At 45.5% G+C, this 22,934-nt stretch overlaps 1 protein-coding gene across 3 annotated transcripts in view; it reads right to left on the bottom strand.

The window, feature by feature from the left end:
- Positions 1–2,718: 2,718 nt before the first annotated feature.
- The window catches only part of NDUFS1 (NADH:ubiquinone oxidoreductase core subunit S1), a 1,009,292-nt gene continuing 989,076 nt past the window's right edge, over positions 2,719–22,934 (bottom strand). For all 3 annotated transcript variants that reach the window (XM_069615565.1, XM_069615566.1, XM_069615564.1), the window contains exon 19: positions 2,719–3,058. In XM_069615565.1, the coding sequence (XP_069471666.1) occupies positions 2,967–3,058 (92 nt within the window). In that variant the 3' untranslated portion in view covers positions 2,719–2,966. The remainder of the gene's footprint in view (positions 3,059–22,934) is intronic.

A 22,934-nucleotide genomic window follows, 5' to 3' on the forward strand; every position in this document is an offset into this window, starting at 1 on the left:
CACCTGGATTGCAACAACTACTGAATCAACTGTTTACCATTGCTACGGAGCATGAGCTAGCTCTGAATCTGAATCTGAATAAAACAAAAATGGTGTCCTTCACAGTACCCAAGTTTAGGAACAGAAAAAAACTCTAGAGATGTTGAAGAGGTCACCAAGTACAAATACTTGGGGGTAATCTGTGACTCCAAACTAAATTGTGGTGCACACATCCGACAACTCATTGTTTTGCGCTAGCCGGCTACACTCTTGCTGCTCTCCGGACCGTTTTATGAAGATCCTGCCCAAACTGACGTTTGGTATGGGCCTGGAAAAATGAAAAGGCAATACGGAAACTGGAGAGCGGATGTCTGAGAACTCTACTTCACTTGCCTCAAGCGACCCCGTCCGAATTAATTTGCTGGGAGCTAAACATCATTGCTGCCAGTATGGTCAGAATTAAATAACAAGCATGCTACTATCTTAGTAGAGCAAAACAGGATTTTGAAAAATGCCTTGATGAGCACAAGTAAGTTGCAGGCAGCCAAACACCTACCTAATGCCTGTACTGAAATGTGAGACATGGGAGTCAGCATGGAAGAAACTTGGGTAGTTGATAATACGACACAAACACTACCGAGTTTCAAAAACTTGTTGAAAGAACACAAATGCCCTCGACAGAGAACTAACTTGGGTGGCTCTAGCAACCAAAAACAGTAGTAAGGACTTTATTAATGCACAATCTATTGGCCCCAGCACGGGGGCTTACAAAAGAAAAGAGAAGAATATATTCAGCTACAATTCAACCTGGTAAAGACTTCGGATAGAATGGGGGTACGCTTGGGCATCCCAAAACATGAACGGCGATGCCGCTTTTGCTGCACAGTTACCACTGAAACAGCAAAACATTTACTTTACAGAGAATGCACTAAATTCGCAGACAGGCGGAGGCCACTGATCGCAGTTGGCAGACATCTGCAGGATAGCGAAGAACTGTGGCAGCACTTTATGGATGGGAATGATATTCCCTTGATCCATCACCACACCGGATTATGTAGGACAATCAAAACTAACAATCCATGCACGGATGCCAGCCGGAGAATAAACACAGCATGAAGGATCCTGCTGTGGAACAACAACCTAGAGGCATGAATATGTATTGGAAATTGGGGGATGGTATTTCTCTTTTTTCTGTTAAATCGTTTTATAAAAAGCCAATACATTGGCTGCATTATAATAAATACAAAAATATTGCATCACATAGGATACGTTTGTGAATTTAAAACTTTTTCCTGTCACTTAATAGTATAAAACACAAATTACATTTTGTTTTTGTCTGTTCTTTTTGGCAACCATTGGAAAGATATGATAAATTAAACCTTATGTTCCTTCAGACCTCCGACGATCATGGTACTTTACACATTGCTGAAAAAATACAAACATCAAAAGGTCTTAATGTCTACACAAAATTATTCAACTCTCCCAAACTGCCATCATGAAATCTCAAATTAAAAGGAGGTATGACAAAGCTCGCCTCTTTTGCTCTATCAAACCCCAAATCAGTCACTGTCCGAGGCCCAGAGTGCTGTAATTCATCAGATAGTAGGCTCTCCCCTTCGGATAAACGCATAAGTGTAACTGAGGCATTCATAGAACCAGAGGGGCACTTAGGATTGACCTACTTTCGGCCTGCACTCAGTACCACAGGTTTCACATCCGTCTGTCCCACTAGCATACTTACCTCCCTCTTTTCTTACAGGGCCACCAACCGCAAAGCCACCAAAATGGTAGAAGGGCACTAAACAAAACAACTCCACATTACATTATAGCATAGGCATGCTCCTGCACCGTTAAGAATTCCAAAAAGGGATACAATTTGTATTCTTTGTTTGGGGTGTAAGGAGGGCAATATGGACAAGGAAGTACTCCGGCAGGTGGGTAATAAATGCATGGAATTTGTTGAAATCATTGTGTGCAGAATCTTTCTTTATATACTAGTCTGAAGCAAATAACAGATTTCACAAGCAGCATGCAATCCAATGGTAGGACTACTGTCCGAGATGCCAAGCGTTCTATTTAGGATTCGTAAACATGTTCAACAGCTGAGCAAAGTACTCAGTTGCAAGCTGGTCTTCTGGCCCTCATCCCAGACTGCCCACAACACATGGGGAAGATGGCACACTGAGCAGTGTTGAAGAGCTAACCCATTCGTTTTTTTTGTTTTTTTAAGGTTTAGGGTCATGCAGACAGGTACATGATCTGAAAACTAAAATTATTTTTGTGAAAAACATGGATTATATGAAATTAACTACAAATGTAAACAACATTCTACTTGAATCTAGAGAGCATTGCAAGTCTGTGAGGAAGATGACAAGGTGTTTGCAGGACGGCAGTCAAAGTTGATAGTGTTGAAGCAATAAGAAATGTATGAATATACATTCAAGATTTTTTGTTTCCTATATAAAAAAAGATTTTTTGAAATGTTATGACACTGTTTTTATTAATCTGAGAATCTGGGAAAGGCGTCTTTAGATTTCTATACAGCCTTTGTATGTACCTGTTGAAAATTTAACAGTCAAGAAATCCTTTAAAAAAAACCACACCTTTTGCTAATTTAAGAACAAATAAGCAAGTATTTTCTTTTCAAATCCAGTCTAATACACGTCATGGGAGCAAGTAACATTTTTGCGGTCTCAAGTATTTTGGGGTGGGTGGTGGGGGAAGAAAACAAAAACAGTATTCCAACTCCCAGTTTATTAAGATAATCATTTTCACACCACCCATATAGGAATCATTTGTTAACTTCAGAAAGCTTCACATAATCCAACACAAAAACTTCAGTTCAGTGAAATATCAATGTTCTGACTGTGGCCATGAAAAGATGACCATGAACAGCATGAGCAAACAAAAAGAATGACTCATTCTATTTGTACAAGCCAAAGCACAGGCTGCCTGATTTTACAAGGTCCTCCCCAAAGTCAGAAGATTCAGCAGATAGATGGCTCATCGACAGCCTGGGCTCCTTCAGTTACAGCTTTCACACACTTCGCCATTGTCTGGGACGCCCTGCTGATGGGATCTGTAAGGGCAGACATATTTGATTGGTTAATGTTTGCATTTAGGTTCCAACTTTCAGGCAGTACAGATAGCCCACAGAGGCGATTAGGTCTGTAATTGGTGTGCAACGCAAGTAACTGAACTTGCAACAATTATACATGACCGAATGAAAAACTACAAAGAGCTTGCGTGCATTCCATTCCTTTACAGACCATGTTTCTTTACAACATATTTAGTTTTGATTCAATGTCTTACCCATTAAGAATGCAAACAAGTGCAGCACATACTCATAACATTTGTCAAACAGGTACAAACAAATGAAACAGTCAGCCCCCTCCACCTCCCTCCCCTACCCTCAGTTAATAGGGTTTTGAAAAGACCTACCCACAAACTAGTCAATTTTTGCCTCAACTCTCCTTAACTCCTCGAGTGGTAATAATGGCAAAACAGCCAAAGCTAAACTCTCAGGAGCGGAACAAGGTGGTCAACCGTCTTGGCAATGGCCCTCTAAAAGGACACTTTGATCTTCCCATTGGCTGAAGTCTACATGAACTCTAGTTTAGGCAAGGTATCAAGGCCGTGGGCCAAGGGAGGCAGGCTCTACTCCAGACTAGAGAACTTCTCAAGGAAGTCCTCAACATGGTCTTCCTCCATAGTTTATAACCAGTAAGAGATCAGATAACCTTCCTCTGAGATTTTTTCCATCCTAAAGAAGAATTCTGACATGAAGGCCGGGGTAAATCTTTTTCTCCCGCGCACCAAGAGCAGAGGTATCCAGTACCACGGCTACAATGCCAGTAGAAGGAGCTGAGCAGCATGGGAAGGGAGCAGTCTCCACAATAGGGCCTGACCGAGCTCACAGGTGGTTTTGTTACCCGCCAAAAAGGATCTGTGCCTCTGCTGGCCTAAGACAGCACATTCAACCCATACTTATCCACTGGGACCGCCTATTGCTGCAGGCTAAAGGAGCTGGTGGGAAACTACCTGCCCTAGGGTAGGTGGTGAAAGAAAAAGGTGCTGAGGCTTCCTGGAGGATGAAGGAGAGTGGCACTTATACGAGTTATACAGATTACAGGACCGCCTGTGGCACTTCTTGTCTTTTTTTATTGCCAAATTCACTGGAGCAATACTCCTTGGGTTCTCTGGGTTTTTAAACCAGGCAAGGCTAGCCTTTGTAAGCGGGAGGCTCAGAAGAAGCTAGTGATTCTGTAGGTGTCTTTCTGCCATTGTGAAGAGTGGCGAAAAGCTTAGCGGCATTCTCCCAACAGCCTTACGGTACTAGGACTGACAGGAGTCTCATTCCTCAGAGTCATTAATCGGGACCGAAGCACCAACTATAGAGATTGAGGGTCAAGACACAGATATGGGTTTTCTGCAGGGCTTAAAGGCAGATGCCTCTGGTGCAGATAAGACACAGGAAAAGTGCAGTCTTCCAGAAGCAGCACACTGAGTGCACAGAAAAAGGAACTGAGGTTACCAGGTAAAGCAGGCTTTATATAGAATACCCATGAAGTCACACCAGAGTTATGGGCACAGATGTGATGCAGAGCAGAGTTCACAATGAACCCACTGCCTCCCAAACTCCCCCACTGACTGAAAAAGTTTCACAAGCCTGACTGATGCCTGGAGGCTATTTCTAAGATGAGGCATCTGTGGGAGTAAGTAATCCAAGTTAAAGGGTTCAAAAGAGACCCAAAAACATGTAAAATCAATCCCAGACACTTGTAGACGGGAAAGGAGATCATAAAAATGAACAAGACATTTAAAAATCAACAGTACTAAAAGAACAGGGTCCTATACGGGTAAGAACAGCCTTCTAGATATGTATGCAACTCAATGTCATATGTATGCAATATTTTATGGTAAAGAATTTTAGAAGTTCAGGAATGTTTGTCCGTTGCAATGAACTGGACAAAATCTGTAGGCCAGCTACCGTTATGGATAGCTGTAAAGTTGGAGCAAGAGCCCCATTGCAGTGTTGGTCCGGGAGCACTTGGAACAGGACAGGATGCAAAGCCTCAAGACCTCAATGATGGATCTGAAGTTTGAAAACCCTGCGAAGGCTATCCAGGATGATGGATATCGAGAAGGCAGAGTGCAGACATTTATTTTGTCATCGGCATTTAGTCTCAGTCCTAGTAGCGTTTCAAGTTGCAGGGGTCTGTAAGCAGAAACCCAGGACGAGGAAAACAGGATCTGCAACACTGAAGGACCTCAATTCAGATGACTCACTGATTGGAGGGCATAACAGCAGCAGAGTAATGTCAGAGATGGCCTCAAGAACCCACCAACTCACGTGTAAGGGTTTAAGGGGTTTTATTAAGATCTCTGCAAAGGGGCTCACTCAGGGGCCGTTTCCCTCTCGTTCATCCCCTATGGGCTTTTCCCTTTCTAGCACAACCCTCCCTAAACCCCAATGTTCTCACTAGAGATTGGTAACCCATACTATCTAAAACAGGACTGGCTGGTTGTGATGGTCTAAGGGCAAACACCTTATCCAATAATATCCAGGGGTCCCACAAAAAGCAATGATTTTTCAGAACCCTTACTCCTCTCCCTGAGCCCCTCTCTCTTCTTTCCCTTCCTCCATGCTATTCCTCCTACCATTTCTTCCTTACGCTTCCTCGTCTGTCCCTCCGATGTTCCCCTCCCTCTACTCCTCCACGCTCAGGTCTTAGTCTCTACTATTCTCTCCACTCCTCCCCATTCTACTACCCCTACACTCCACCCCCAGTCACCTTCCTTTCCCCCCATCACCCTTCTGAACCACTCTCAATCAGACACCTTTATTTTCTCTTAATCCCACTCATCTTGCACGCTGTCTCACACCCAAGTAGCACTTTCTCTCAACAACCAATACCTCACTTCGCCCACGCTGCTGACAATTCTTGTCCAAGTTCCGCTGCCCCATCCTTCCTCCACCTGGTCTGTTGGTCCTCCTTCTCCCTTGACCTCACCCAAACAATCTACCACTGCTCTGGTCACACTGCCCCTTTTCATCCCCCTCTCCCTTTCCATTGGCTTCCACCATCAGCTGAATCACTAGCTTAATCCCTGGCTTCCTTTCGCACAGTGGTCAAGTTACAATCATAAATGCGAATAACTGGTTTTAAACCCCACCCCTCTTCATCCGCAGGTCCATAGGAGTGTGGAAGTGGCAGCCTGCTGTAAAAGTCATTTTTGGAGTTTATGCCCCATTTAAGGTGAGCTTCTGTATTGCCGGTGAGATGCTCGCAACTTTCTTCTGCCTTCCCTCTCTCTGGTTAGCAGGCTTCTCGGGTCTCCCTCATTGGTAATCCTGGTACACGCGGTCCTAGAAGAGTACAACAAGTTACGGAGCCAGGAGAAGTGGTACTTGATATACTCAATCAGGCACATATAGATAGGACGGAGACTAGGGCCTGCCCAACTCCCACACCCTACCTCTGGGCAGGACAAGCCGGCCCTGGGAAACCCAGTGGTAGGCCCATGCCCCAGGCTGAGAGGGGTTCCCACCCCCACTTGACATGGTCTGATCCCTGTCACAGTAAGCTCAGAGGTGGCCTTTTGAGGCCGGTCACAGCCGGTTCAGGAACAAAGGGATTCATAACAGGCAGGAGAATGGCTCCTAAAAGAGCAGAAGCTTCAGAAGTCCCAGCCAGGAAGTCCCATGCAGGACCAAGATGTTGGTGGAGCAGCAACACGCCAGTCTGGTTCCAGCTAAGCAGCAGACTTTCCCACTTCAGGTCAGGCGAGTCTCATAGATCCAGGAAGTTTCAATGGAGCACCAAAAGGCAGGCATGGGTGGTCCAGCATGGAAAAGCACTGTTTCACCATCCAGAGGATCAGGTGTACAGAAGTCCAGCTAGCCTCAAATGTATGGGTAGCCATGATCCCTCATGCATCAACCTCCTCAGATTGTTTATTTTCTGATATGATGTATGTTAAGTAGCTGAAGGGAGTAATTTTATACCTGTTACTCCATTTCTCCAGCGCTGGTATCTTTAATGGATTCACGTCGTCAGGCTGGGAAACCTCAGTTACTTTGACACTTAAGTGGCCAATCGACGTCTTTAAAGGTGCTTTAGGTTGCACCAATAGGACGTCTAGTATAAATAGCCCCGCCCACGCGGCTTCCGTTCAGATTTTAACCTCACCAAATGGAGGAAACCCAGAAATAGGTTTGCCTGAAGGGGCGGACGGAGGGCGCATGTGAATCCATGAAAGATACCAACTCTGGAGAAATGGAGTTGCACGCAAGAAACTACTCCCTTCTCCAGCATTGGATCTTTCATGGATTCACATGTTGTGAATAGACTACATAGCAGTAACAGAAACCTGGAGGTGCATAACTTTTATCTGGTGACCAGCTGATTAACAAGGGACCGGTGCTTGCCAGGGTTGTACTCTATCAAGTGACGAGTAAGCCATTGGCTTGGAAGTGTTTAAAACTGACCCTAGAAACGTTTTGTTTTGGGACCAGGCTAGATTTCTTTTTGCTGACAGAGAATCGTAGACTGGAGCAGACTGGCCAATCATCGCCTGTGTGTGTTGTTGACACTTCTTTGCACTTTCCCATCTTATCAGCTAGTCGTCTAGATAAGAATACACTAAAATAGCCTTGCAGCGCAGATCCACTGCGACGACTACAAGAACCTCGGTGAATACATGCAATGATGACGCAATTCCAAAAGGGAGCGCCCCGTATTGAAAATGTCTGATCTATTTTGAAGCAGAGGTACTTGTGAGGGCCGAGGAACATTAAAATATAAGTGTGAATTTTTTATATCTAGCGTGGTCATGTAATCGCCCTTCTTTAATAGAGGTATAACCTCCTTCAGAATGGTCATGAACTTTTGGCGTTTTACACACTGGTATGCCGACCTTCGTCTAGAACAGGCCTTTTGCTTTTGTTCTTTTTGGGTACTAGGAAATACAAAGAGTACATTTCTGCTTCTACCTGCTCTGGAGGCACTTCAATAGTCCCTTTCAAGAGGAGAGCTTGAATCTCTTCTAGTAGCGCAAGATGCTCCTGCGGCAGGCTCATGTTTCTTGGTGGCAGATCGTGCGTTCTTGGCAACAGCACCTATGGCTGATTATACTTAAGACCCACTTGTCTGACGTAATCTCCCATGCATGGGTATATGATGTTATTCGACCCACTACTTGGGTAACATTGGAGGGGACCAATACTGCAGCATGAGGGGCCCTGATCTCTGCCGTGTGATTTGCCTCTACACTGCTAGCATTGTGCTCTAGGGAACTCTGGCATCTGACCATCTGAGCCAGAGAACCATGTACTTCCTGGAGGGTAGTTGTGTTGGCTTGCTAAATGGCTCAGTGTTTGGCCTCGAAAGCAGTGCCTACCAGACGAAAATCCCCTTTGCGTGATGGTTTTTTACTGTAATTTGGCCTAGATTCTGAATGGTCTTATGCTCCTAGTTAGCCTTCTCCAGAGCCTCATCTGCTGATTTTCCAAACAAACAGGAATCCTCTACCAGTTTGTCAAGCAGACTCACTTGAGTTTCCTGTCTGAAACCTGACCCCCCCCTCCCAAAGCCATACATGTCCCTTTATAATGGTAGCTCCTGCTACTATTCTCCCTGCTTTGTCTGCTCCATCCAGGATACTCTCTGTGATTATTTTCACCATTGCTGACCTAAGTGGTTCTGGGTCTTCGTTAGTAAGATCATCTAATTCGTTCCACTGGGTTCTATTATAGAGATTGCCATGATGGCTGTGGCATTAGATATGCAGAGTCCATAAACTGCATAAGTGGAGACTTTCCTGCTGGTAATTTGTTACTTTCTTTATCTGGTGCATATTTGCTCGTGGACAGTGGTGTTCCACCACATTTGCTTGCATTAGTGACCACCAAAGAGTCTGCTTTTAAATGCCTTTTATCATAAAGGGGATCACTGGGGGCAGGCTTATATTATTTATCTAGCCTGCAGTTAACTGGTTTTGTTTGCACTGGATTAATTGGAGAAAGTGCTACACTCTTTTGAATACTCTTTAGCAGAGGAATGGACTTTGAGAAAGGCTTTTTCGCCTGTAAAACAAATGTCCTCTATAAGCCCATCTGCTCCTCAGATTCAGGTGTCTGAATTTTACAATGTTCTGCTGCTTTCCTCAATAGATCAGCTTAAAGACGCTGGCCTTCTATAGGAGACTCTCATAAGAGGTTCAACATCATGCAGGGACAGGTTAGGGTAATCAGAGGAGTCAAAGCAGTCTTCATTTGAAAATGACCACCACATATGTATAAGGTTCCTCCTGATCTAAATCTACTGTGGTTTCGAGGGTATAACTTCCTATGATATATCCGTTGCCATCCTCTCGGGTTCCCTTGCCTTCCTCACTGAAATATTTGCTTCAGGCTTCAAGGTCGACACTGTGGATGGTCCTTTGTTCCTTTTCGGGGTTGTCAATGGCTCAGGTTGAAAGCCCCATTGCAGTGGATCCTGTGAATCGCACCTGGAAAAGAAGCCTTTTAACTTGCCAGGTTGTCTCGCCATCCTGGTGAGTTTTTGTTGAAAATGCTGACAGTACATATCCTTGGGTCCTGGGGTAGGTGATTATTTGTGATACTTACCCTAAGGGGTACTTTTGTTGAGGGGGTCAAGTTTTCTTGGAGGGGAGTGTGATGAATCCGATGATTCCCCAGAAAATCCGGCCTGGGTCCCCTCTGTGGCCAGGGAAAGACGCTTCCTGATCCTGACCCTGGGGTGGTGCTCTGCGGGAGGATCACATGGGGGAGGAAGCATGTCAGAAAGAATGGGGAAACCCCTTTTTCAACTTCCCCAAAGACCCTACTATCCTAATGGCTTATTGTAAAATTGAAGCTGTGGGAAAAGATGATTTGGACATTGCGGACTTCAAGTCCCAAAATCCACAAAGTACTGGGACGAAGAAGAGGGCTGCAGAGGCACAAGACTGCAAGTTGCAGCCTAATGGTGTTAATGACCAACACCGGAGGGAGACCGGGAGGCATAAAAGGCCCCCTCAGGTGCAGGCCATAGAAAGCAGTAGCAGGATGTGGAGTAGTCGTGTTACCTAGACAATGAAGCCGAAGCTGGAGTAAAGCAGGGACACCGGGACCACTGTCGTGTGTCAAGAAGAAGCCGGTCCTGAGTGGGGCTCTGCCTCCAGAGACCTTGATTGTAGAGGTGGTGCAGCAGGAAGCATGGGATTTGAAAGCTTTCCCCCTGAAGGCCGAGGCTGCAGAGGTCACGCAGCTTTAAGCATTAACATTTAAAAGCTTTTCCCAAAGTGAGTCTAGCTCTGGTGGCAAGCAAGCACCGGAGAGCCTCTGGGGCAAGGAAAACTCCTTTACTGAATGGAGTGGACCGCAAGTAACCAAGAGAAACAGGTTTCTGGGTCACCCACAGCAGCAGAAGACCCAGAGGCAGCAGAGCGAGCAGACGCGCATGCCAGACCCGGTGAGTTCACTGTTGTATTGTGACCACAGAGTGCTCTGTGATCGTCCGCTGGCCAAGTCTGGGTACTTAACTTTGGAATTAATATAAAAAGAGTGAAGTGGCAAAACCAACATTATTTTTAATACCGAACTGATGTAAAGCAGAAAAATAATCAGTTTGAAAATCAAGCAGAGTTTAAGAGAAGGAGGTGGCAGAATAAGAACTGGACAAGCAGACCAGAAGGATGCGATTGGCTTTATGTGGGTCTGAATAATGGCCAGCAACAAGAGAGGGCAATATTACAACCCAATGCAAACAACAATTGCCAAAGCCAAAATAATAGATTAACAAGGCAAATTAAAAAGAAACTACATTGCCAAAGCAACGAGGCCAATTAAGAATCTAAGTGTTTGTAAACCATATTCAGTGCATGAACAAGGCTATAAGAGGAACTGGCTTAAACCCACATTACCAAAGAAGTATAAGAGTGAGAGAAAACCATTGTCAGCATTTGGTTAATGTATAAGTGGGGAAACAAGAGTGGCAGGAGGGCTGTCCTTCTGACAGAAGATATTAATGAGGAGTGGAGCATCAACTGCATTGCGTGTGGCAATCACAAGACTGTAACAAATAGCACCAATGTGTTTGTCTTCCCAGAAGTAGTTAAACTTGATGTTGTGAAACAAAGACATTGCTAATTTGTTGGAAGAAACCTTTATTTCCCGTTGCTCGGACCCTACGATTTCTGACGAGACCCTTTCTCTTACGCATGCGAACCTCATTTAAACCGTGCGTGGCGCATGAGGTTGCGAGATGATAGTTTATGAACGCCTTGTGGTCATTTGATACGCTTCTCTTTGTCTCTCGTTGTTCATAGGCCACTAATCGGCAATTGAAATAGGCCAACAACCACGTGCCAACAAAGGTTCGTCCCAGGGCACCTACCCTGACTCCCTATAACATGGAGAAAGCTTCTACATCTTGGCTTCTTACATTGCTTATTAACGATTAAACAACTAATGGTAAGCGACTTATTTCGACAACGAGTGCTTATATTTCATATGGGCTACAACGCATGTTGACTAAGATGAATTTTGTATCTTGTTTTGCCTTCTCTTCCGGAAGCAGAATAACCAATGGTGTTCTGTGCAGTTCCAGACTTCAAATTTATGAAATTAAAGATCGACCAATCCGGATGATCTTCCTTACATTCCTTTGTGATCTTCAGTTGTTGGATGTAAGTGACGATTCCCCCTTTGAGTTATAATACCTTGTTGCACTAACAGGTCCTAATTATTTTTCTATTTTTCACCTATTCCTGCTGTGGAAAGTATACTGAGCAGTGTATTCCTTTCTTGTTCTTCTCTCAAAAGTGGTGTTACTTTGGATTTGTCGGTGCTCTATTCTGTGTGTCATCACCCCTTCCTCTCTTTAGACCACTTAAAGTGATATATTTACCAGTGTAGGCAGCTATATCATTCGTTGACCATTATTTATAAATCAGGTCGACCATTAATGTTCATTTTTTCCTATTTACCAGAAGAATGAACCAACAGGGTATGACTTATTCTGTACCCTGTTTTGCTCCCTTTTCAAATATGGAGTCCCTTCCTTGCTGTTCAGTCACAGACAAATTCTTGGACCATTCACAGGACGAGAAGAGGTTTGACCATAAATTTATATGAATATGTGCTGAAAGTTGTTATATGTGCTATTGCGTGTTGTTCACTTAATCTTGTATGATTCTGCAATAATTTGATTGTAGGTGCTATTAGGTGATCTGTACCCTCACCGACATTATTAGTGGTCTTATACATTTTTTGGTTTTGGTAGACGGCAGACTACCCCTGAAGAATTTCTGCTTACTTTGTTTACACACACGTTCAGAAAGAAACATGTTGGGAAAATTGTTGAATGAATTAGTATGTCTGAATTAGAATGAATGTAGTGAGCGATTAGGTTGATTCTGCTGATATCTGCACAACACTACCCCGGAGTGATCACAATTTTTCACTCCTGGTTTTCACACCGTTTATGATTTTTTGGTATCTGTGGTGATTATTTTAGGTTGTTTTGTTTATTCTGCTGTTTTACTTCCAAAATTGCGAAGAGGTACACGCTACTAATATTTGCACTTTATACTAGTTGTTTGACTATTGAAGTCTTTTAATGTTGACTATGAATTTAACCATAGTTTCTTAATGATGCTGAAAACTAATAAAGGATATATTTTTTGTACATCTGTTTGGAACTTAATAATTGGCGACAATGCTGCAAGGATCGGGACACCAGATGGAAAAGGGGTCAAATTAAGGCCCTTGGCACTGTTTTGTTTGTTGTTTTAGGCTTTGCCTACAAGTATAGAGGATGTGCCAAAAAGAGGGCTCAGAATCCTCTTACCTCCCTATAGGTGTTTGTTTTGTGGAAGAAACCTTTACCACATAAGTACTTGCAGTAGTTGGTAGTTGCATTTCGTCCTGGCAGGAGAGCACACCAGGGCAAAGGATCTTGTAGTAGACCTGGCAGATGAGTGGACCAGGTGTAAATTATGGAAGTACTGTGGTGTGGTTAAAAATCATTGAAGTGTTTTTTCAACTGTTGCAGAATCATCCCGACAAATTAATTTTTCTGAAGCAAGGGTTTCGCGCACTGCTGTATTTATTTAATTTGTAAAGCGCACATACAACCTGCAGGCATTGAGGCGCTGTTGCACATACAGGAATGGGGAACATAATTAGACAGACAGTGAGGTAAAGGTGGGACGACAGGTAAAACATGGGTAGGGAAACAATAGGTTGCACAGTGAACAGTTTTACATGCATACTAGTCATTCTGAGCAGACCAAGGTGGGGAGACAAGGAGTAGTTGACTAAGTGGAAGGGGGTGGTAGGGGAGAAGAGATTAGGAGAAGAGTTGGGTTTTGAGGGCTTTGCGAAAGACCCTATAGGATTTCTCCGCTCTTAGGGAAGGGGGGAGGTTGTTCCAAAGTTTGGCCACGCAGTAGGGGAAAGCTAGACCCTTGTGCTCTGCATCTTCTCACTTTGGGCACAAGCAGTCTGTCTGAATAGGGGGTCCTGGTAGGTCTAATGGAGTGGGCTTTATTGATTTTGTGTGTGAGGTAGGGGGGTGCTGTGCTAGTGAGGCACTTGTGGGCAATGGAAAAAGTTTTGAAGTGAATCCGTTCCTGGATGGGCAGCCAGTGCGCTTCCCTTCTAGTATTGGAGATGTGTTCTCGTTGGGTATGTTTATGGCTGCTCTCAAGGCGTTATTTTGAATAGTTAGCAGTTTTCTGATATTGCTAGTGGATGTGCCTGTAAAGAGGGCATTGTAGTAGTCTAACTTTGAGCCAATGACAGCCCGGGCGATGGTGAGACAGTTATTTTGTTTGAGGAAGGGCCTAGCTACATTGAGGACTTTGGTTGCGTAAGCTGCCGAGGATGCAATGGCACTTACTTGTCTAGATGGGGTTAGAGAGGCATTGAGGTAGAACCCGAGAGTCTTTACAGTTGTTGAGACAGGAATCGCACACTGGTCAATTTGGAAAGAGGTGCATTGAGAGTTGAGAGACTTACGGGCATGGGATGAGCCGACAATGAGAATTTCAGTCTTATCACTGTTTAGACAGAGGTGGTTGGCTGCCATCCAAGCCTGGATGGTGTAGTAAAGGTTGGAGCGTGTCGGAATCCTCTAGGTAGTTGCCCGACAGTGGGATTAGGATTCGGGTGTCGTCGTCATAGTTGGTGTAGGCTATGCCGAGTGAGTCTAAGATGTTGAAGAGGGGTCTGGTGAAGATAATGTAGAGGGTGGGGGTGATGCAGGAGCCCTGGGGGACACCGCAGGTCGGGGTTGGGGGTGTTGGCTGTGTCTGAGAAGACTCATGACTCTGCCTTCTAGAAAGGAGGCAATCCAGGCAATGTCATGAGGGAAGAAGTTGGCATGGGTAGAGAGGTGTTGGCAGAGAATTTGGTGGTTGACCAGATCAAATGCAGCGGATAGGTCTAGGAGGAGGAGCAGGGCACAGTTTCCGTTATCCCTAATCTCGTCTAGCTGGTTCTTGAGGTCTAGCAGTGCAGATTCCGTTCCCTGACCTGGGCGGAAACCTGATTGGCGTATCGCTAGGATTGTATTGTCCTCCAAGAATGGCTGAACCTGCAGGTAGGCAGCACGGTCTAAAATTCTGAGAAGGAATGTGACTGTAGTAATTGGCCAGTAGTTGGTAGGTATGGTTGGTTTTTTAGAAGTGGGAGAACCCAGGCTTATTTGAGGGCATCTGGCACAGTGCTGCAGGCGAAAGAGGCGTTAATGAAGGCAGTGATGATGGGGTTAACACATCAGCACAATCTTTAACAAAGGAGGCAGGGTAGATATCGCCTTTGCACTTCGGGGGTTCCAGACCCTGGATTAACTTTGTAACTTCGCTATCAGTGAAGTCTCCAAAGTCAAAAGGTTTGGTGGTGGAAGGGAGTAGGGTTGGACTTGGTGGTTGCTTGGTTTTTCTTGAAGGTGTCTTGTTGAAAGCAAATTTTTTGATTAAGGGTGTCAATCTTGCTGTAGACGCATCTAACTTTGTTGAAACAAGTGGTTTGTGAACTATGGCATAACTATCCTGACAAATACAATTTTGTTGATTCTAATGAACTATGGAAGTAGTCATGGTTTATGAGAATGAGAAGTTGCTTAGAACTTTTGATCACAAGTGGAAAGAGGAAAAACTTGTTGAACATTGTGAACTGTTGGTGGAAGTTCAAGTTGGAACAAAAAACTGTATTGGAACTTATGTTGCAAGGCAGGATTTCCTTATTCATTTGAACTGTTGATTGAAATTCTGCTGGAGTCTGGGGAAGGGGAATTCACCCATATTATGAGGAAAGACCGTTATTAGGTTGTGAATATAACTTATTTATGTTTATTTGAATTGCCATATATTACGTTAAGTTGGTGTGTGTGTGAGGGACAGAAACCTTTTGTTAGTGTTTCCTTCATTGTATTTTGATAGGCAGGGAAATCCTTGTCAGGGTCGGGATAGTGAGGAGTTTATCCAACCTTTTGAGTTAATAAAATGGCATCTTTTGAAAAACCTTTACAAAGTTGTCCGCCTCACACTTCTGACCCCTCACAGGAGTCTCAATCTAATTTCCCATAGATCTCTAATGGAGGTTCTCTTACTCTGCTGCATCTGCTGCATCTTCCCCTGGGGCTCCTGCTTCACCCATCGACCTCTGGGGTCTCTTGGTGTTCTCACGGGTTTATTTACCTGGAATCTGGACCTATGCAGGTATGCAGTGATACAAAATGTTCCCTGTACTAAAAAGGTGGTTGGTGTGGTATAATGGGTACAGGGGTTGCGGGGGTGTCCCCCGCATCCTTTACATGGATTGCGGCAGAAAAACCACAGCCATGGTTTTGCCATGATATTGTGTGTCCACAGCCATTTTTGCTGTGATTTTAACACATGACACCCCTATGCGGTGGACCGTACTAACCTCCATTAGCACCCGGGGCGGGGGGAGACAGCCAATCAAGTTACTTGGTTCGCGGGCTGAATCCACTTATCTCAGCCCGTGTTGCATGGAACAGACAGGCTGCCTCCCCCACCCTGGACCGCCATTTTCTCCCCACACTATATTAAAGCGAATGTCCCACTGGGTGCAATTGCACTGAATCCTATAGAACTTTATACCTGTCCAGTAACTCGCCTAAATTAACTCTGCTGGTACTTACCTGACCCTGGACATTTTTCCTATACGCAAGGAGTACAGTGAACTCTGAACCAAGAACAATTATTTTAGTACTTGCCCCTTATTTTAATGCATTCTTAAAGTCATGGGGCCTCATTCCGAGTATGGAGGTAGCCATGCCGCTTTTAGCAGCATGGCTACCCCCATACCGGGTCCAGGTTCCTTGAATGGGGAAATACCGGGCCATTCCGACCTTGGCGGGCCCGGTATTTCCCCATTCAAGGAACCCGGATCCGGTACATCCCCCATTCCCATTTGAGCCCCCATAGAATTCCCCCCTGAGAATTGCTTGTGCAGCATTAATCCAGAGCGTGTGGAACCTTCACAAATAAATGGGCTTCAGGTTCAGTCCAATAGTGGCCCTCTTCCAGCCCAAAGAGAACAAAGTCAATGAGCCATGTGCACCCAGTGTAGGTAAGAGACCAATCCGGCCCCTTCTTCAATATCAAGTATCAGAAGGGAACACATGCAGACCGCAAGGGCAGCACCCTTCACCGCGGTCTATATCCAAGCCAGCTTTAAGCGCGAGCAGATGCTCAGAGCTTCCCTTCACAAAAGAGCGACTCAACGGATTGCAGCCCCAGGGCCTCACAGGTGCTGCCAGCAGTATCCTCGCAGACTAATTGTAATGAGAGCCACAGCAGGCCCGCCTCTCCACTCCGATTGAAATATGGCAGTCACGCTCACCTCCCACGGGCTGCTGCAAATGTACCGCTCATCCATAGGATTGCTGTTCCAGCACACGCTGATGCCAGGTCGAATGGATTTAGCGTGTCACAGCACTTCGCCTTACTCCTCCGATAGCCACCCCAACATTCGCTCCACTCCCGCTGACCGCAGCATCACAGCGGGCCGGAGGGGGTACAGCTCGGCGAAGTGTTCCAACACTGATTACTGCCAATTTCAGAGGGATCCCAACACCAAACTTCGCAATATTGCTGCACAGTGCGTGTCGATCCAGATGGGCAAGTCTCAGCCCTCCACTGTGCCTGTAGCGTAGGATTTATGCTTAAGGGATGTGAATTCTTGTACTTTTTACATTATACACAGCACTTTTACAGTGCAACAGGGATACGTTTGTATCAGCCTAGCTTTTTACACATGCAATTTTTGGTTACTTTTAGATGCACCTAAATACAAGTTGTTGGCAGCAGTTAAATTTTTACAGTTTTTGCAATATTTTTGGTGTGCACATCCACGTTTACCGCATATAGCTACTGAACTTGGGTAGTGGCCCAAAATGGCCACGCCATGAGATTTTTGCTTGTTCTTTGGCCTTCTTCCTGTCTTGCCAGTTCAGGGAATCCGTTTAAAGGATCATGTACTTGCCCGGTGTTAGGAAAGATTTCGTAATTGTAGGTAATTTTCCTTCCATGTGGCAACCCCTAAACTTTTTGCTGTTGTTTTTCACCTTGTTCTCGACTTTGCCAGAGAAGTGCAGCCTTCTGCCGCACTCCTCTGGGCTTTCGCTCCTTTCTTACGGGGAAACTGACATGCCCTTAAGACTGTCAGTACCGGGGAACGCTGTTTCCCGTAGTTTCTTTTATCATGTTGCGGCTTTCGTGCAACATGACACAAGAGGGCACTGTAAGCTAAGTTACAGCTCTCTTGGGTCTCTAGCCTTCTACAGGCCCTAGATACTCGTTTAGGATTGTATCTGATCGGTGCAAGTGATTCAGGGACGGGAATGGTGGCAGCGATCGTTTCTTGTGTTTTGAGCTCCTTTTGGCGTTCTAAGCGCGTTTCTCGCGCTTAACCCAAAATGGTGGCCTGGCTCCCAAAATGGCCAGACCACGAGGCTCCTTTGTCCTATCCGCTGACCGTCTTGCTCCCTTCACCTTCCCCAGGTCGAGCCGACCCGGGGCCTTCCTTATTTGGGCATGTACTTTCCCGCGAAACACGGATGCTTTCGTGGGCTTCTACATGTCTTGTGTGTGCCTCCAGGATGTGGGCTGGGATGACTGGTCCCAATACACATCCTGGGTGCCAGAGAGTCTAGGGTGGTGTGAATGCCTGGGACCACCGTGGTCCGTGATTGGTCCACGAATGGTGTGAGTGTTGATGAGCGGATCTCCCATTGGGTCCCCTCCGTTTTGGCGCGAAGCGAACCGTGGATAAGAGGGGGCTGGAAACACCACTACCATGTCGATCTCCTGAGTTCTCACGAACGAAGGAATACAGGAGCCAAGTATCCTGCAACCAAGAGGCTGGACCGAGGAATCGCTGGTGACCCGCTGAAGGACTTCTCCTCTGCACTGCTGTCGCCTTGTGAAACCCTTTTCACCTTCGATCGAACCAGAAGGCCTGTACTGGTACTTCGACCCTTGGAATAGCGGGAACAGCTATTCTCGGCATCTTCACCATCTCCTGCCAGTAAGCCTTCGGAAGCGTCTCTGGGCCATCCAGCTGACTGACCAGCTTACACGGGAGTCTTGCTCTGTAACCGCCGCCAGGTTGTGTAGTATTTCGAGTCCTTGTCACTCTCACACGCTTCGTACACTTGGCGTTCCCAGGTCTGAAGTGAGTAGTGTACATTTGGCTCAGATACACACGGCCGCTCCGTTGCCCTGCTGTGGTAACAAACTGTGCGGGTTTCTTCGATTGGGACGTCTTTTTACTCAACACAACAACGAGGCGTTCCCTGCTCTTCTGAACCTGCCAGCTACTGAAACGGACGCGGAGAAGCCTGGGTCTGCTTGCATCGGGGACCGGTGAGTGGCATAGCTAGGATCTGGTCGCCCTCCTGCAGGAGCCCATTGCTTTTCCCCGCTGTGTCAAACAGCACCCTTTTCCGTACTCGCGCTCTGCTTCTGCCCACCGTGGAGGCTGCGCTTGAGTTGCGGAACTTGTTCTTCTTCTTTTGTGCACTAAACTGAACTGCCCGATTTCCCTCGAAGAGCTTCTCCTTTTGCCCGTTGGCACCAGCGCGTGCAGGTACTTTTGAGCACAAGGCTCCACTCTTCGCAGGGCTCGGACTTCCATCTAGTTAGGTGCCTCTGAAGGCGAACTGGGTCTAAGCATTATTTCGCACTGCCTGTTTTCCCTCCCTTTTAGGTGGACTACACATTTCGTGCATATAACGTTTGAGACTTGTTGTATTTGTATATATATTGTGTTGATATGGTATGTGTTGGTTTACTATCGTTATATTGTGATTTTCTCGCTACGGTCATTGTTTTAAAGGCCTTGGAATAAATGTGTATATATTTTTAATATAACAACTGTTTGGAGTAGTTTGTAAGTGTTCTTGCTTTGTGTGCTCATTGCAGGCTTTCAGTCACCCTCACCCCTCTTGAGACCTAGTCTTGACTGCCGCGATCGCTACCTTGATTGGTCTGGCTCGTCCAGAGGTTACCCTGTTCCAAGTAATTAGGTTGGCTTTCTGAACTTCTGCGCCACCAGGACAGAGTTCAGAAATCCGTCTTAACACCCGGGAAAGCTTTTGCAGGCTAGTGAGCCTTTGGTGGGTGCGGCTCAGGAAGGGAGCAGGACTGTCCATTCCAGGCCCACATCCTTGGTGCCAGAAAATCTGTGCGTGAAGCAGATGTGAAACCAATAGTTGTCCCCGATTGGTGCACTGATGGCTGTTTGAATGGTATAGATCCTTACCATTGGTGGGCTTGGACTTGCTTCCAGCTCAAACCTTGGCTAAAATGAGGACTCCTGCAGCTATTTCATCAGATCTATGTTGGAGCCAAGTATCCATTGAAGAGCAGATCATTGAAGATCCGAAGACTGCTCCCAAAGAGGCCCAGCATCCCTTCAGGTGTCGGTCTGGTGAAGCCCTGCTCCTCTGCCTGATTTCCGAAGACCCCGAGCGGTGCTTCGGTCTTTGGACTAGTGGGACCAACTTGTCACAAAGCCTTCTTGCCGATTCATCGATCCAGAGCCTTCCGAAGTGTCCCTGGACTCCGCAGTGGACTGACTAGCTCACTAGTTGGCTACCTCACCACACTGTCACCAAAGATTGAGCCCCCAGAAAACCGCAGATGATCCACAAAGACATCTGGGAAAACCAGAGCCAAGGTTAAGTAATCCTTAGTGTGCTCACCCGCCCCCTCCCTGAGACACCCTACCACCGTCCTCTATAGGATGACCTTTGGAACAATCCCTTTGTCGCCTACCTCCATTCATCTTTGGCCGTTGAACTAGGGTCAAGGATCCTACCCCTGGGTTAGCCTTGCATCTGCAAGAAAGGAGATCACTTACCTTTTAGTTGGTAAATTGTTGCTGAAACTAATCTACACCACAAGCCCTTTTCTGCAGATAACTCATACTGGTGAGAAACACTGTTGAACCCTGTGACTTTTTGGTACAAGACAACATTCATCTTAGGGTTTGGACTTCTACAATTAGGACTTGTGATTGGTTCCCATTTTGCTGCATCTACATTACTCACCTGCACTGCTTGATTAAATAGTTTCATGCCCAATAAGTGAACCTAACGGTGGTTGCATACATCTGTATTGTAACACGGTTGTGTGATAGTACTACCAGATGGTTTCTTTGTTCAGTTTATTCAAAAGGCCTACAATAAATGACTTTTTAGAATTGACGGTCTGAATTATTGTGTGCTATACGGTGAGGACTCATTGAAGGTCCCTGACCCCACATACACTCTCCTGAGACCAAGCCTTGACTGCTATCCAATGCTACCTTGATTGGGTTTTGGCTAAATTTTCAGAGCTCTTTATTCACCATAAGTGGGGTGGCCGCCTAAAATCTGTGCAGGCCAGGTTCCAGACATCCATCTTAACAAGTACCAACCTCTGGGTCCTGGGGGTGGGCACACATTCATGATAGTCACCCATTGGGGTCCCCTTTGTCCAATGTCAAGATTTTCTGGAAAGGAGTCTCATGTCACACTGACTAACATTGGAGGTCTTCCTGCTTTGCTGCATCCTCTCCTGGGGCTTTTGGTTTGTCAAACGACCTTGTTCTCTTGATTGGCATCTAATCTGGTCCTCCCTGTTGTTGTTGCCTGCCAAATCTGCCTCTGTCGGCTAAAGCAGAGACTTACCTTCATTATCGCCATCCATAGAAGTGGACGGCTGACTGATTGCCTCCTTTACATCTGTGGAACTTTCTACTAACCCCGAAATAGAACTCTCCCAAAGCGACTATGGGGGTAATTACCGGCCCCTAGACATTTGTCAGGTATCCACAATGGGTTAAGGGAGTTAAAGGCCAAGAACTGGATTTCTTTTGTATTTACCAAGGACTGTTATTGTATTTTAAAGCTATGATCTTTTCTCCTGTAAAAGTGAATACACGTTTACAACTGTATCAAACTTTGGTGACTGGGCAACTATTTTTCTGGTAGTGAATTGCACTGACAATAGTTCCTCAAATGTATCCTGGTTGTGTGCGCCTTTTGGGTGTGTTTCAGAATAGCTCTCCACCCGGTAGCACTCAATAGTAATATATTTGTATTAATCACTTAATTTGTAATTTATTTCGCAGGATAACCTCCATATAAACAGTCCAAAATTAAAACATCCGTGTACAATTCATAATAAGCAATCCAGGTTCCTTTTTCATAAAAGGCAATACAATATTTAATGTTGCAATACAAATGTTAAAATTCAGTTAAACATTTTCCCCACAAACCCTTTTTTTCTGAAGTAGACAAAAGTGATAGTATTAAAAGCCCTGGTACATTTCACCCCTTCACTCACCAGAAGTAAAAAGGGGGAGATACTCTGTGTAAAGGCGATATCTGTCCAGCTAACCTAATTAAAGAGTGTACAGACTCACTAGCCCCTTTCCTCACAGCATTCATCAATGCTTCATTCGCCACAGGTGCCATTCCTCCCTCCCTAAAGGAATCATGGGTTAGACCTCTGCTAAAAAAAGTCCCTTGACCCTGACTCACGTAATAACTACAGGCCCATTACAACCATGCCCTTCTTGCTAAAAATTCTGGATAAAGCCGCATACTTGCAAATCCAGAATTATATAGAGATCAACAATATCTTGGGGAAAAGGCAATCCGGATTCCGTCCATGTCATGGTACTGAGTCTGCATTACTTGACCTTAAGAACCAAATACAGGAAACAATGGACAAAGGCAAACCTGCACTGCTCCTTCTCCTTGAGCTGTCTGCAGCGTTCGATCTAGTTGACCACATGATCCTCTGCAGACACCTCAGAGAAGCCACCCATTTTTCACAGGAAGCCACAGCCTGGATCACCTTCCTTGAAGGTAGGGCTATGCGAGTTCTCGGATCAAGCCTGTGCTACCCCATCCACTGCAGAGTTCCACAGGGATCATGTACTTCACCTTACCCCTCTTCAATGATCTAGATGAGCACAGCAAAGCATTTACGAACTATGCTGACGACACCCAAATCATTCTCCCTCTCACCGGCTCTTACAAACAAGATGCTGCCACCCTCTGGGAAACCTATGTCCTAATCCAGACCTGGATGGCAGCCAACAGTTTATGTCTCAATGGAGACAAAAACAGAAACCCTACTGTTCGGTCCGAAGGAAATACTTAATAAACTCGACAGTCGATACAGGTCCTTCAGCATTGAGGATACTGTAATCACGGTCTCTGCTGCTGTCAAAATGCTGGGTGTATACCTTGATTCCACCCTCTCAATGAATCGTCAAGTCAGCGCCATCTTCTCATCAGCTGCAGTTACAACCCAAATTATTAATGCAGTCAAGCTATACCTCTCCTCAAAAAACAGCCTCACCATTGCAGAGCCACCATCAGTGCAAAGCTGGACTATTGTAACATGCTCCTCCTAGG

Source organism: Ambystoma mexicanum, chromosome 9 (genome assembly GCF_040938575.1).
Source record: "Ambystoma mexicanum isolate Mex_15411 chromosome 9, UKY_AmexF1_1, whole genome shotgun sequence".
Classification (NCBI taxonomy): Eukaryota; Metazoa; Chordata; class Amphibia; order Caudata; family Ambystomatidae; genus Ambystoma; species Ambystoma mexicanum.